Consider the following 15,182-nt stretch of genomic DNA (forward strand, 5'->3'; position numbering starts at 1 on the left):
CTAGGCAAATTGTACTCAAAAGACAGGGTTTAGGGACTGATAACCCTGGCAACGTGAGGCATGGAACCAAACAGCCTTGGCAACAAGACATGACCAGAACAGGTGTGTTAATGACTTGGACTCATGCATGCAAAGCTAACAGAAATACTCATTGGCCAGCCTCTTATTTGCAGGTGATCAACACACTATATGTGGTTCAGGTGAAGGAGCCATACGAAAAACTTGCAGCTAGCCGGCGCCCAAGACGTCAAAAATGAGGACTTGAAGGTGCAGAGAGTCCTGCCTTGGAAGTGCAAACTATAGGTTGAGCTTGTGGAGTAGCTTCTAGGTGTTCTGAAATTCCAGGTGATGGGATCCATCACATCGTCTCTTAGCTGAATATTTGTCTTCCAGACCCAAAGAAAATTCCTTATGATGTCAAAGTTCAGGTCATGCCGCAGATCTCGAATCCAATTTTGCTCCCATAAGACGCTTGTGTGAAATTCCATTCAGTTGTGTGTGAATAAAGCTTGTCTTTCTAGCGTCACTCTTCTTCTAATTCATTACTCCCTCAATCCATATTACTTGTCGCTCAAATGGATGTATCTAGACATATTTTAGTCCTAGATACCACTGGCGGAGCCTCTTGGAGGCCAAAGGGGGTCATGACGTCCCCCCCCCCCCCTCCCAAGAGTGAAATACTTTTTGTAAACTTTTTGGTACATTTTATCACTGAAGTATGTTGATTTTAGAGCAGCAAATTGATTTACCGGGAGGACACACGCGCGCGTGCAAAGCTAGCTACCTAAAGCAGCTTGATTTTTTTCTATGAGTCGGACCTGTTTTTAAGCATATTTTGCTTTTGGTACAAATACACTCATTTCCAAAATACACTCATTTGAGAGACAAATAATATGGATTGGAGAGAGTATTATTTTCAGGTCCGTGTTACCTTCATGTAACTCCCTATCCAAACAGGAAATATAATACTCTCTCTGTTTCAAAATAAGTGTCTCAACTTTGTATTAATTTTAATACAAAATTGTACTAAGTTTGAGACATTTATTTTAAGATAGAGCGAGTAAATGTTTACAATGGTTTCTTTTTCTCGGGACAGATAAAATCTTGCGGGTGGAGAAGTTTACGAAGCTCCAAACGGGCCCTGCCCTTGCCCCTGCCCCTGCCGCTAGCGGTTGAACCCGTGGAACTTCGTCTTTCTCGTCTCCCCCAAATCGACGAGCAGGGCGAGCGGAATTCCAGGGCGAGCTCCCCTCCCCCTCCCTGCCCACTCGCCAAGTCGCCGGCGCCCAGCGGCCAGGCCGTTGCGCCCGGCCCCCCTCCCGGCTCCGAATTCCCATCCCGCGACGCCGACCTCTCAGTCCTCGGATCTCCCGCCAGCCGTCTGGTCGCTCCCAAAGTGAGTAAGGTCTCATCCGACTTTCTCTTCCTGCCAAGCCCTCTCCTCCCCTCCCGTCTCGTTATTCATCATCTGCTCCCCTACCCGCGGAAGGTTTTGGTAGTTGTCGCTACATACACCTTGTTTCTTGCGTTTCAAGGGGCTAGGGCGAATGTATAATTTACCAACAAATCTAGGTGCTTATGCTGCTTTGGCGGAGGAAGTATTTAGAAACGACCTTATTACAAAATTAAGAGTGTATAAACAGGCTGCTGGTCCTGATCATCAGGAATTCTCGTCGGGTAATAATATTTCTAGGTTGTCCGAGGATGATCATCTTTGGGGTTTCATTTTCTGCTAGGTTGTTCACGAATAGAATTTTAAGTGTCTAAACAAGTTTTTTGCTACGAATTCAAAGGACCATTAACTTTGGGGTTTCGTTCTTTGCTAGGTTGTTCACGAATTGAATTACTGGCGATTGATTTGTGTGCAGTAATATAGTTTTTCTGTTTGACTTTGATTCAAGTAATATAGTTTTATGTTCCGCACTGCAGTTAACTCGCCAACCATTCCTATTGTCCTTTAGCACCGTAATTTTTACCCATAATTCAGTTGTGTTAATCAGTACAAAACTACCTGATACCTATCCATAAGGTTATTGTAGCTAACCACCTGATGCTGACTGAACTTTATACTCCCTCTGTCCCAAAATATAGTGCGCCCATGCTTCCCGAGGTTCAACTTTGACCATAAATTTAACCAACAAGACTGGCTGTGGCGGGAGCAAAAATTATATAATTGAAAACTTCTTTTGAATACGAACTCACTGGTCTAATTTTTGCTCCCGCCGCAGTCGGACTCGTTGGTTAAATTTATGGTTAAAGTTGAAGCACGGGAACCGAGGACGCACTATATTTTGGAACGGAGGGAGTATTACATTATTGTTGCAATTGTGAAGAAGATATGTTACAATTGTAGAGTAGCTAAAAAAGTTAATTGTTGCATTTGTGAAGAAGATATGTTACAATTGTAAAGTAGCTAAAAAACAATTGTTATGCTGCTTTGCAGAGGAAGTATTTAGAAATGACCTTATTACAAAATTAAGAGTGTCTAAAATCTAAACAAGTTGTTGGTCCTGATCTTTAGGAATTCTCGCCGGCTAATAATATTTCTAGGTTGTCCAGGATGATCAACTTTGCGGTTTCACTTTTTTGCCTGTTTGCGAATAAAATTAAATAAAAGTGTCTAAACAAGTTGCTTGCTAGGAATTCAAGGACGATCAACTTTGGGATTCATTTTTTGCTCGGTTGTTCATGAATTGAATTACTGGTGATTGATTTGTGTGCAATAATATATTTGTCTGTTTGACTTTGATTCAAGTAATTTGCACCATGCAGTACAAATATCATAATTTTTTAAATTGAGACTATGACCACTTATTCGTGAGACTCGTCTTCATCCTTGAGGTTGAGGGAGGAGAACATGAGCAGGGAGAGCATAGGATTTATTCTACTCCAAGTCTCCAACTCTAACTAAGTTTAGCGACATGTTCTTACATGTCCTTTTAACATTGTTGCTGACTTGTTGTGTATCTCAGTTTTACCACCAGCTATTGTTATGTTCTGCATTGCAGTTGTGTTAGTTCAGTTACCTGATACCTATCCATTAGGGCTAACTACCTGTTGCTGACACAACTTGATGTTACCGTAATTTTTCTAATAGAAATAAACTCTAGTTTAAAGATAGGTGATGGTAATAAATTTCTAACCGTGTTCCATGTCGTGTAAAGATTTATTTAAGTTGCGTACGCATAACAGTAGCTATTAACATTGGCTGGCCCAACTCTTGGAGTGGTCCTTTCACCTTGGCCATTCTCATTTCCAAACGCCACACTTCATGGAGGTGTTCATCATCGCTGCTTGGAACGTTTGGTAGCCAAGAAATGCAAAGATCTCTGACATTGTTGTCCCTAACCTTACATCCTGGAAATCCTACTTAAGAATAGCTAAGGCGCCATTCAAGGTTTGGGTTTGCTCTCTAACCTGAATCTTATCTACATAAGTTTTGCTATGCTTTGGATAGTTGTTGTGAACTCTTACTGTGGGGCCTCCCCTAGAGCTTTTAGTCAAAAAGAAAGGTGACGAGCCATTAAACGTAGTATTAAAAACCATATGTGTACTGTTATTATTCTTGTAAATTAATAACCTTTCCTATAAGTACCATTATTTTTTAGCTTGCAGCATTGTGGTGGTGCCAGCTTCACATTCTGTAGTCATAAGATGCATCATGCAAATATATTTTCCCCAACATTTTTGACTTACACTCAACATTTCCAGTTAAAGACATGCCTTTTGTTTATGTGTGTTGTCTTATTTGGTTAGAAGATCCGCTGGACCAGCACAACGAGGAGACCCAGGCCAGAGAGCAATCCTGCTGTGAAGTAGTCATCTATGTCATCTAGGAGTAATTCAAAGAGGCCCTCAGATGACAATGTTGCCTCTGACGGAGGACTCCGACGTCGAGAGTTTTATCTGAATGGACCTTCCCTGGACCGTGCCTCCAAGCGTATCACGGAGGGTGTTCTGTCCCCTCCCAACTTGAAAAACTCACATAAGAGCAAGGGGAGCCACCAGTTGCATTCTGAGGCATCAGGAAGTAACTCAAGAAAGGGTGAAAGCAATCATGGGATACATGTGTCAGCAGGGAATGATGATTTGTCAACCACGCAGAAACCAAGGAAAGTGAAGCTCAAAATTGGTGGAATCAGTCGGACCATACCGGCAAAACCAAACCCTGCCATACCAGATTCCAGGTCTTCAGCTGCAAAGCCTACACGGCCTGGAGATTCATCGCACCGGCAAAAGCATGGTAATCAGGTAAACACCAAGTGATCATATCTTTTGTTTCGTAGTGTCATTTTGACTGAACAGAAGAAAATTTGCTAGCTTGCTAAATTCAAGTTCTGCAAGGAAAACTGGTTGGTGTTATTAGGACATACGCATGCAGTTTCTATCGAGATATTTCTTTTATCTCATAATCTTGGCACTATACCTGTTCTGATTATACTCCCTCCATTTTATTTACTCTGCATATTAGCTTTGACCTAAGTCAAACTTTATAAAGTTTGACCAAGTTTATAGAAAATAATACTCCGTATAAACTTTCACAATAACAAATACTCCCTCTGTCCCAAATTACTTGTCTTAGATTTGTCTAGATACATCCATTTGTCTAGATACGGATGTATCTAGACAAGTTTTAGTGTTAGATACATCCGTATCTAGACAAATCTAAGACAAGTAATTTGAGTCGGAGGTAATATATAAGATGTGAAAATATATGCAATGATGATTCTAATGGTACTTATTTGGCACTGTGGATGTTAATAAATTTTTGTATAAACTTAGTCAAATTTTACAAAATTTGACTTGAGACAAATCTAATATGCAGAGTAGATAAAAAAGAAGGGAGTATTTTGCAAGTCATGATGTTATGTTGGTTCACCGCACGTCCTGTCCCTTTATTTGCTTCAAATTGCTATCCATAATTGATACCCAATTAAAACGATGAATTACTTTCAGACTGAAGGTGCCAAAGATTCAAATAGGTTGCCCTCTTCTCAAGACAAGAAAACAAGAAAGCTGAGGAAAATTGAAGATACCTTGACTCCGGAACAACCTGCCAAAGTTCAGAGAGAAGCGTCTTCGGATCCTGTCCGGAAGAGTAGAAGGATTGCTAAGAAATCCAACATGGACAGTGAATTAGATGAGGAATATGGTTTAAGTACTCCTGAAAATCATATTCGTGAACCTAAAAACAAAGGAGGGAGTAACCCTAAGAAGAATGCCTTGAAGAAAGACCGGAGCAGGAGCACAGTTTATGAGGTTGATAATGATTTTGTTACACCCCAATCAAATAGAGATGGCAAGAAAAGGTCAAGAGATTCTACTGATGCTGATGAGGATAATGCAGAAGAGGAGCTGGCCTCTGATAATGAGCTTGAAGCTGAAAACAAGAAGCAGAAAGCAGTCACTGAATTGTCTGCCAGTGTTAAGAGTGAACCTCTCACAACGCGTCGCCGAGCCCTTCAATCATGGATGGATGGGAACAGCAACAGTACCATTGAGTTCCCCGATGGTTTACCAGCAGCTTCGTCAAGAAGTACATACTACCTTGTTGCCTATTGTAACTTGACTGAAGTCTTGCGCTGATTTAATTTGAAACATTTTTCTGTGGCTCCAGGCAAGAAGGAAAAGCTCTCTGATGCTGAGATGCTCGCGAAGAAGGCTGAGGCTGCTCAGCGCCGCAAGATGCAAGTGGAGAAAGCCACTAAAGAAAGCGAGGTTGGAGAAACATTTGCTTACTCTCTTTTAAACTTCCTGGAATAGGTTCAGTTCCTAGGAGTTCTCAAAAGTGTTAACTGCAGGCGGAAGCTATAAGGAAAATACTGGGCCTGGACACCGAGAAGAAGAAAGAAGAGAGGAAGCAGAAGGAGCGAGAGGAGAAGGTCCATTGCATCATTTGACCATGCCCATGACACTCGCGTTTCTACTACCATTACCTTCTGACAGAATCATTCCTTTTTACTCAGGAGAAGGCAGCCAGAGCGCAAGAACTCGCCAGGAGCTCCATCCGGTGGGTCATGGGGCCCACAGGCACGGTGGTCACGTTCCCTGAAGAAGTAGGCCTCCCCAGTATCTTCAACTCCAAACCCTGCAGGTAACCAATCCTCCCATCCCTCCCCGCATTTGAGAAATCATCAGCAACAAATGTGCGCCTCAGATAACATCGTCTCACTTTGCCTTCATCACCCAGCTACCCTCCGCCGCGTGAGAAGTGCGCCGGACCGTCTTGCACGAACGCGTACCGGTACAGGGACTCGAAGCTGAAGCTCCCCCTCTGCAGCCTGGAGTGCTACAAAGCTGTCCGCGGGAGCGCTTGATTTTGAGGACACTGGGGTGGCGTCAGAGCTCCCTATTTTCGCAGCCGCATTCATTCATGCACCTTCAGAATAAGAGAGGACGGCCAGTCCTGACGATGCAAATTTGTTCGTTGGTCCAATAAGCGAGTTACAAGATAGTTACACATAGCTCTGTGGGTAAAAGATTATCGTGTACTGCACCAGTTTGTTTTACTACACCGTTGAGATGTACTGAGCCAGTGATGTTACCAGATGATTTCTAAGTAGATATATTACACATACATACATATAGAGAAGACAGCAGACAAAGATAGTTTTATTTTTCCTGGCGAGTTTTCATTTTTATATAAACCTTAGTGAGTTGGCGTTTGTATTTTGGAAGCAAGAAACAAAAGGCACACAAACAAATTTATTGTTGCACATGTGAAGGAAATTTGTGCAAGAAATTTGCCACGATGTCAAAGAAGCTAAAAAAATAAAAACAATTGGGGGCATTCCGAGAATTGAACTCGGGACCTCTCGCACCCTAAGCGAGAATCATACCACTAGACCAAATGCCCTTTGGATGACCACAAAGGTTTAACATCTCTAACATAGGTGGGCATGCCGATGGGCCCTCCACCCGCCCACTCGCTCAGAGCCTCAGACCACCCGTGTGGACCGGGCCCGTCCGCGAATCTCAGCCCTTAAATGGGCGTTTCCGCAAAAACGCCGTCCCCCGTAACAAATCGAAGAGTGGGTCTCTCTCTCCCGGCGGCGCAGGCGTTTCTCTCCTTCTCCTCCGGCGGCGGCAAGGTCAGACCCCTCTTCCCACACCGCTCGAACCTGCTCCATTCAATCGATCCCTCGGGTTTCCGTGTTCTGACGCACGGCTCGGTTCCTTTATGGCCTTCTCGCGGATCGGATCCTAGGTTTCCCCCCTCTAAATTGTTAGGAACCGTTCCAGATCTGGTCGCTCGGTGCCTGAATGATCCATTTCGCTAGGGTAGTTGTTTGCATCGACCGGAGGACTAGAAATTTGGGATGTTAGGCGATGATTTAGGGGAGCAGGATGCGTGTGATTTGCGAGGGGGTAGTTTTTTTTGTGTGTGTGAATACGGCGTCATGTTCGTAACCCACGGCGTGCGATGCCCCCATCCGGTGCGATTTTTTGGCGATATTTGTGTTCATAGGCTAGTGCTTTTGAGGGCTATGCGATTTGGATTGGGAAATGGTGGCTAAAAAAGAAACATCGCTCGCTCCAATGAGATGTGAATATGATGTATCAGATGGTATATGTGGGAACTAGGAGGTATCTTTTGGCGTGGTACCATCGCTGCTGCCTGTGGATCGTTTGGCTCAGTGCTATCCCTGACTAGCTCATATTCAGTTTTGATTTGAGGGCCATGCGATTTGGATTGGGAAATGGTGGCTAAGAAAGAAACATCGTTTGCTGCAATAAGATGTGAATATGTATCAGATGATATATCTGGTAATTAGGAAGTATACTTTGCCGTGGCACCATCACCGCTGCCTCTGGATGGTTTGGATCAGTGTAATCCCTTACTAGCACATTATGTGTTCACTAGTGTGTCATCATCGGTTTCACATATGAAATTAGGGTTGCCTTCTATTGCACTGTCATAGCTTCTAACATCCCATATCATTATTGAACTTTGTTATCTTTTTGCTCAGCAACCTGCATCCTGTTCATGATGGTATTGCGACTTGTGTAGTTCTCGACTTTGCCGTGCACATGAATGAGTGGTGTTGCAGGACTGTGCTTTTATTATTATTCTAGTTAATTCATATTCTTAGAGCACTAATAATTTCTCTCTGCTGCACTTAGCACATTACAATTGTACATTGTCCTCTCATTTCATGTCAGCATAACTCTATCTGCATATGTTTTTATATGTGCAACTGTTGTGCTATCCGCGGTAACATTATAGGTTTGTGAGGTATCAGTATTGTGAATAACCTGCTGATATGGCGCTCTATAAAGTGCCATTAGTCTATGCGAGTGGGGTTCCAGCTGGTGTTGTGGTATTAGTTCCTTTATGAAGTATGAACGTATCAGCACAACCATATTGCTGTGTTGGTAGAGCTCATCTATGTTGATTACTTGGTTTGGCTTATATTCAATAGTACTCCCTCCGTCCGGAAAAGCTTGTCCCTCAAATGGATGTATCTAGCATATAGTTAGTGCTAGATTCATCCATTTGAGGAACACGGTTGGGACAAGTTTTTTCGGACGGAGGGAGTATATGTTAGCTAGATTCATGTCCTTTCAGTATCCCAAAGCAGAAAAGTTCTTTTATTGATGAAGATGCTTATGTTAAAAGTAAGTCACCCCAAGTGCAAACTTATTATAGATCTCATCAAGTATACTTTCTGTGGATATTTTCTTTGATGGAAAGGATTTTTTATTTTTCTTAGTGATTTCTTGAATTTGAGTGAACCTGGTCTTGACTTATCTTGTAGTTTGTCTGTAACTTCTTAAATATGCATTGTGTTGAAGAAAATGACTTGTTGTGGCAATTATGATGCTGCCTTCTACAAGCCAAATGTCATTGTCCATCTTCTTTTGGCCGAGTGCTTTGTATGAAACAATGCATAATTTGAGTGGTGATTGTTGCATTTGCTAGGATGTTGATAATTTATGGTTAATCTGATGATGGGTGATAAGGAAGTTCCTCCCAACTAATTGCTTTGCCTCATTTATGCTTTATTGACTACGACGGTTGTGTCCTCTGTGCATGAGTGGCAGGTTAGGTGAAGGGTACACTGCATACATTTTTTGTTCTTGAAAGAAGCAATGATTGATGCTGAGGATGGAACCATTTATTGTGTCACATTTTTTCCCTGCTCCATCTTAAAATACCTTTTTAAAAACTTGGGCGGTGGAATAGTATGATACTAGGATCCAAATGCAGGGAGTTGACTCTTTTTGTAACTACTATTGTTCACGAAAGAGGTTTTGCTGAGCAGTTGATGAATCAGAGCCTCTTTTTCATACTCTATTGTTTGTGAATCATGCTGGTTTAACATAGCTTGGTCAACTAATTTTACAACTCAAAATCTTGAAGTTCTTGATTCATATTCTAGTTCTTCCAGTTTCAGCTTGGTTACGTCTTGAAAATTTGCACTGACTTGTTTTTGTGCAATTAACCCAAGCGACCTTTGGATGCGTGAAATACCATATATCATGTCCTGATTGTTTTATGTTGTTTGCACATGCCTGCATTTGTTTAAAGTATCTTGCTGCTGCCTTGGTGAAGATATGCTGTCACCATGTTCCCACGAAATCAGCTCACAGAATCTTCTCATCTTCTGCAGGCATTTTGGCATCTTGAGCCCAACAGCTAGCAGATGGCAGGCGGCAGAGTTGCACATGCGACCCTCAAGGGGCCGAGCGTGGTGAAGGAGATCTTCATTGGACTCACCCTTGGGCTGGTTGCTGGTGGTATGTGGAAGATGCATCACTGGAACGAGCAGAGGAAGACCCGATCCTTCTATGACATGCTCGAGAAGGGGCAGATCAGCGTCGTTGTCGAGGAGTAGTTCTGAAGTGCTGAACCAGAAGTTCTACATCTCGAAGTCTTTTGTCATTTTGGTTTTGCCAGTAATTTCTGAAACTCTCTGGAGAGCATGACAGAGTGATTGCTGTGGAGATTGTCATGAAAATAAGCACACCACCATTTGAGAACATCGAATCATTTTGAATTTGCTTTTTGTCCTATCAAATATGTCTTGTCTCATATGTGTTGCAAACAAATTCAGGGTTTGGAAGGCTTCCCTCTGACATGAATATGATTTAGGTTTCACTGTCATCCTTTTGGAAGTGAGCTCACCCTTTTGGCTTAATGCAATGGTGGGATGCCTAACAAGCTACTCCTTGTGTTTGATATTATCATGAATGGAACAAGCACCATCATTATGACTTATAACTGGTGTTCTTCTATCTGGTGATGTCATTTGGTTCGGTCAAGATAAGTTTTTAAGGTTTTCCCTTGCCTTTCACCGTCGTTTTCGTATGCGGTCATGAGTTTAGTTTTCTGATGACGGATCTTGTTCTGCTTGCTTACACTACCGTCATTAACCATTATTGCGTGATTACTGATCAAAGGTGCTGATGTATATTCTGTTTCTTCCCTGTTGGAACACATATCTTGATGGTTGTGACATGGGTTGTGATCTAGTGGTACCATTTGATTCTTGTCACCTTGCTTTTGCCTCTGCAAAGGTTGGAATAGATGCAAGAAAATAAACAACATAGAACAGAGAGCTGTCGGATAGAATCCAGGAGGAACCTTGAAGCTGAAGATCTTTCTCTGCTTTTGAGCACTTGATGTTTCTCTGCACTCAAGGTGATTCGATGCCTTCCACCTTATTTGTGATTTGATAGGAGCCCACAGATTTATACGACTTGGTGTGGGCTCAAAAAACCATGTGAATCTGCAAAACTGGCCAAATTGTTCTTCATTCAATTCAACAAGAAACCAACATCCGGTGACTATCGTAAAATCTGATCAAACACTTGAATTAATACTTGGAACACAGCAGAATTTACACTGAACACTGGAACCAAACATAATAACATGACATGGTAATAACATTGAACAGAATTATCACAAATTCACGATACATAGAACACAACCATACATAACCCTTATTACTGTTACATTACATAGGACATGGAGGACGAGGACGACGACGGCGGACACTTACTGAAACATAATAATAAACACAACATATAGCAGCAAACTACGCCTTGGTAATAATCCTCAAGGCAGCAGCCAAGTAGGGTAGATCTTCTTCCTCTTGCCAGCCACAGCTCAGCTCCGCTCCTACAGGGGATCCTCAATTATTGACCCAATCATCACCGGATCGATCAGTACTGGAGCATGTGCGTGGCGGTGGCGGCGATGGGCATGGCGGTGGCAGGGTACGGGATCTGCCACGGCCGGAGCAGGGGGTCGTCGGGCGGGCACTCCTCCTGGATGTCCATGGCGACGCCGCTGAACTCCTCGACGACGCGGAGCACCTGGTTGACGGAGCGCAGCCGGTCGCCGAGCTCGGCGGCGCGCGCCCGGAGCACGGTGTTCTCCTGGTCCACGCGCACGAACTGCCCGGTGATGTCGTTGGCGCGCGCCAGCACGCGCGCGTTCTCGGCCTTGAGCCGCGCCACCTCCTGCACCAGCTCGTCCAGGTGCTGCTGCTTCCGCAGCCGCGACCGCCGCGCCGACTCCCGGTTCGACAGCCGCCTCTTCTCCCGCCGGTTGTCCCCGGCCGAGAACGTCGCCCCCGAGTCGCCGTCCGAGCCCGACAGCCTCCCACCTCCCGGCGACAGCGACGACGACGACATCTTTGCACCGGAATCACTACTACCTGGCTACTGCTGCTGCTGCTGCTACGGTTCTTATTTATCACTTGTTGACGCAGGAAAAGGAAACAAGAAGAAGAAGAAGAAGGAGGAAATAGTTTACTGCTAGCGACGGCGGATTTGAGAGGGCCAATTATGAGATCACATAAAAGTAGTAGAGGAAGACGACGGAGAAGGACTGGAGGAAGCAGCACCGGCGCAGGTGAGTGGCGATCTTCATAAAGCTCAGAGATTGCGCCTCAGCATGCCTGGACAAACCATGGCCAGCAAGAACCTCCAGCGCAACAAAACCCAGAGATTTCAAGCGGAACAACGACCCAGCCTCTCCCGCTGATCTAGCCTAGCCTAGCAAGAACAGCAGCTCCCTCAACCCAAAGAAATTCTTCTTGGAAGGAGAAAGAGACTGGGACGAGGACTGCGAGACTTGAAACCAAGGGGGGGGGGGGGGGGGGGGGGGTCAAGAAGGAGACTCGGGCTAGCAGAGTGGTGATGAAATGGGAGCTCGAGCTTGGTTGATGTGGAGAGCAATGGCAGCCACCCAATCGGAGGAGGAAGAGGAGGAGGAAGGGGGAGGGGATCAGGTCAGGGCGGAGGGGTTATTTATTGGCCGGGGAAGGGCACTCCTGTAACTTCACACGCGAGGGCGTTCTGGTAATTCCATGCGAGGGTGTTTCCGTAATTTTGCCAGGCCACGGCGACGGCGTATGTGCATTCTAGATGGACGGAGAGGGTAGAAAGGTGGAGGAATCTTTGCTGGTCCGGTGCTGCTGGGTGGCTCTCCGTGGCCCTCTCCAGATGGGATTTTTCTGGAGTTGCTTTTCCCCCAAATGCTAAGCTCACAGCTGGTGGCGTGCCACCGGTGCCGATGGTGTGCGCTTGGTGTTTGTTTCCGGGTGTTGGTGGTTGCCGTGCCGTGTTTGTTTGAGGGGTCATGGTGTTGTATCGTGTTTTGACAGATGGTTCGCATTGTAATTTTGGATTTATCTTAATTTTGATGAAAAAAATGTGTATTTAATTTTAGTGAAAAACACTTTATATGCACGGGCTTTTGTCCGGGTCTAACATATAGATGCTACGCCTTTAACTATAGGCCGTCCATTACAAAATTGAGGTTCGAGAATCTGATGTACTTGTTTGCATATTTAAGGTTGATGGCTGACGTGACGTGTTTGATTTTACTTTTTAGTGAAATACACTTTATACATACTGGCTTTTGTCCTAGACTAATAGGTAGGTACTACGCCTTCAACTATAAGCCGTCCATTACAAAATCAAGGTTTCGAGAAGCTGATGTGCTTGTTGGCATTTTAAGGCTGATGGCTGGCGTGACGTGTTTGATTTTACTTTTTAATAAAATACACTGGCTTTTGTCCTAGTCTAATACGTAGGTACTACGCCTTCAACTATAAGCCGTTTATTACAAAGTCAGGGTTTCGAGAACATGATGTGCTTGTTGGCATTTTAAGGTTGATGGCTGGCGTGACATGTTTGATTTTACTTTTTAGTGAAATATACTTTATATACACTGGCTTTTGTCCTAGTCTAATACGTAGGTACTACGCCTTCAACTATAAGCCGTTCATTACAAAGTTAGGGTTTCGAGAACCTGATGTGTTTGTTGGCATTTTAAGGTTGATGGCTGGTGTGACATGTTTGATTTTACTTTTTAGTGAAATACACTTTATATACACTGGCTTTTGTCCTAATCTAATACATAGGTACTATGCCTTCAACTATAAGCCGTTCATTACAAAGTCAGGGTTTCGAGAACCTAATGTGCTTGTTGGCATTTTAAGGTTGATGGCTGGCGTGACGTGTTTGATTTTACTTTTTAGTGAAATACACTTTATATACACTGGTTTTTGTCCTAGTCTAATACGTAGGTACTACGCCTTCAACTATAAGCCGTTCATTACAAAGTCAGGGTTTCGAGAACCTGATGTGCTTGTTGGCATTTTAAGGTTGATGGCTGGCGTGACGTGTTTGATTTTACTTTTTAGTGAAATACACTTTATATGCACTGGCTTTTGTCCTAGTCTAATACGTATGTACTACGCCTTTAACTATAAGCCGTCCATTACAAAATCAAGGTTTCGAGAACATGATGTGTTTGTTGGCATCTTAAAGTTGATGGATGACGTGACGTGTTTGGTTTTAGGCATATGACATTGTATCTTGTTTCACAAGATTGTCACACTTTAGATATTTGGATGCTCCCGACTTTGAAAGAGATCTTATGTGTTTTACATTTAGAAGCAAAAAATATTTATTGAGTGAAGACGGATGACGGTATTGTATCATGATTCCACATACGGTTTGTGCTAGAATTTTGGACTTGCCTTTTTTCAGCAGAAAATTGAAGTATATGTTTTTTAAGTAAAACATTTGTGTATATTAATGACAGGGCTATACATGTCTGGGGGTGGGATTGGAAAAATCATTGATTTTTTTCTAGCACTAATTAAGATTGAAGAAAGCATAGTCATCCCCTCCCTTCCCAACGATTCACATTTTCTGTTTTGCACCTACCATTCTCGGCTAGCATCGCCACTGACATATACATTAATGTGTATAGGTCTAACAGCTAGATGCCACGCTCTAACTATAAGATGAGATTTTCTCTTCAAGAAGTTTCCCAAAAATGAAGCCCACAACGGAAGGCGTGCCATGTGTGATGAGATGGCTCTTGGCGTTTATGAGGTGTTGGTGGCTAGGGCGGCGTGTTTGTTTGATGGGCCCGGTGTTGTATAATGCTTTGATACGGGGTTTGCATGTTGTATAATGCTTTGATACGGGGCTTGCATTAGAATTTGGTTTTTTTGGTGCTTTTGCCGAAATCTATGGTCTTTCCAGGAAACTTTGGAATGATTTGCAGCAACCTATATTGGGTTCCCTTTCTTGCAACCATAGCAACATGGATAGATAGTCGAAAAGGAACCAGAAAAGGATGGAATCGAGGCCATAAATCAACCCCAAATTGGACCAACCAACAGAGAAAATCCACCACTATTTTCACCACAAAATCAGATCAGGTAAGAGGGAAAATCAACAGGAGAAGAAACCACACGAACGCCCTCTTCTATGTCTCCCTCTTCGTCAGCGTGGACCACATCACCGGCTATGTGAGGCCAAGTTGGCTAGCTTTAAGGTTTAAACAAGGTACATGCAAACCTAAACCACCACCAGCTTCTTGTTGCTGCTGCTTTGACGTGTGCACGACCTCTCCTTTCCACTCCTCGTAGTCCCCTGTAGCCTAGGTTGAGTGAGAGAGGGGGGATTGGATGTAGAGGCAAACCTGCACCACCTCGAGTTCCTTGCTCCAGCTCTTCCATTTGGCGAGCCTCCCCTAACCATCGACTTCGCCCGCATCCGTCACTCCACCTCCCGCACGTGTCACAACCTCCATGGCCTTCTCCTCCCGCCCGGACCCAGTTGCTCCCATAGGTCCCAAGCGATCGGAGGTGTTCATCCATGATGACGAGGGGGGGCGATGGAGAAGGAGGGAGGGTCGTCGCGGTTGT

At 44.0% G+C, this 15,182-nt stretch overlaps 3 protein-coding genes and 1 non-coding gene across 9 annotated transcripts; 2 read left to right on the forward strand and 2 right to left on the reverse strand.

Annotated features, from left to right (window-relative positions):
• Positions 1 to 1,124: 1,124 nt before the first annotated feature.
• On the forward strand, positions 1,125 to 6,647 carry LOC109770667 (uncharacterized). 6 transcript variants are annotated; one of them, XM_020329392.4, is made up of 7 exons: positions 1,125 to 1,396; positions 3,760 to 4,251; positions 4,957 to 5,536; positions 5,618 to 5,718; positions 5,802 to 5,882; positions 5,967 to 6,094; positions 6,191 to 6,647. In XM_020329392.4, the coding sequence occupies exons 2-7, from the start codon at positions 3,826 to 3,828 to the stop codon at positions 6,315 to 6,317; spliced, it is 1,443 nt and encodes a 480-aa protein (XP_020184981.1). In that variant the 5' UTR covers positions 1,125 to 1,396; positions 3,760 to 3,825; the 3' UTR covers positions 6,318 to 6,647. The 6 variants fall into 6 exon arrangements, with proteins under 6 accessions (XP_020184981.1, XP_020184979.1, XP_020184978.1 ...); XM_020329390.4 differs by having other exon boundaries at positions 1,127 to 1,405; positions 3,757 to 4,251; XM_020329389.4 differs by having other exon boundaries at positions 1,127 to 1,396; positions 3,757 to 4,251.
• A 137-nt stretch (positions 6,648 to 6,784) lies between these two features.
• TRNAP-AGG (transfer RNA proline (anticodon AGG)) lies at positions 6,785 to 6,856 on the reverse strand. The gene has a single exon. It is a non-coding gene; the product is annotated as a tRNA-Pro (tRNA).
• A 2,758-nt stretch (positions 6,857 to 9,614) lies between these two features.
• LOC141023315 (cytochrome c oxidase subunit 5C) lies at positions 9,615 to 10,108 on the forward strand. The gene has a single exon (XM_073499957.1). The coding sequence runs from the start codon at positions 9,648 to 9,650 to the stop codon at positions 9,837 to 9,839; it is 192 nt and encodes a 63-aa protein (XP_073356058.1). The 5' UTR covers positions 9,615 to 9,647; the 3' UTR covers positions 9,840 to 10,108.
• Positions 10,109 to 10,869: 761 nt separating this feature from the next.
• On the reverse strand, positions 10,870 to 12,232 carry LOC109770665 (ocs element-binding factor 1). Its single transcript, XM_020329387.4, has one exon. It carries the CDS (start codon positions 11,641 to 11,643, stop codon positions 11,170 to 11,172), a length of 474 nt encoding a protein of 157 aa, XP_020184976.1. The 5' UTR covers positions 11,644 to 12,232; the 3' UTR covers positions 10,870 to 11,169.
• Positions 12,233 to 15,182: the final 2,950 nt, after the last annotated feature.

This window comes from Aegilops tauschii, chromosome 5, assembly GCF_002575655.3.
Source record: "Aegilops tauschii subsp. strangulata cultivar AL8/78 chromosome 5, Aet v6.0, whole genome shotgun sequence".
NCBI lineage: Eukaryota > Viridiplantae > Streptophyta > Magnoliopsida > Poales > Poaceae > Aegilops > Aegilops tauschii.

What these genes read in the sequence shown, in the direction of transcription:
- LOC109770667 (XM_020329392.4), top strand. Translation starts at nt 3,826, where the DNA reads ATGTCATCTAGGAGTAATTCAAAGAGGCCCTCAGATGACAATGTTGCC. An exon ending in AAGCCACTAAAGAAAGCGAG is followed by an intron (nt 5,719 to 5,801) that starts GTTGGAGAAACA and finishes TGTTAACTGCAG; the next exon opens with GCGGAAGCTATAAGGAAAAT. An exon ending in TTCAACTCCAAACCCTGCAG is followed by an intron (nt 6,095 to 6,190) that starts GTAACCAATCCT and finishes TTCATCACCCAG; the next exon opens with CTACCCTCCGCCGCGTGAGA.
- LOC109770665 (XM_020329387.4), bottom strand. Translation starts at nt 11,643, where the DNA reads ATGTCGTCGTCGTCGCTGTCGCCGGGAGGTGGGAGGCTGTCGGGCTCG.
- LOC141023315 (XM_073499957.1), top strand. Translation starts at nt 9,648, where the DNA reads ATGGCAGGCGGCAGAGTTGCACATGCGACCCTCAAGGGGCCGAGCGTG.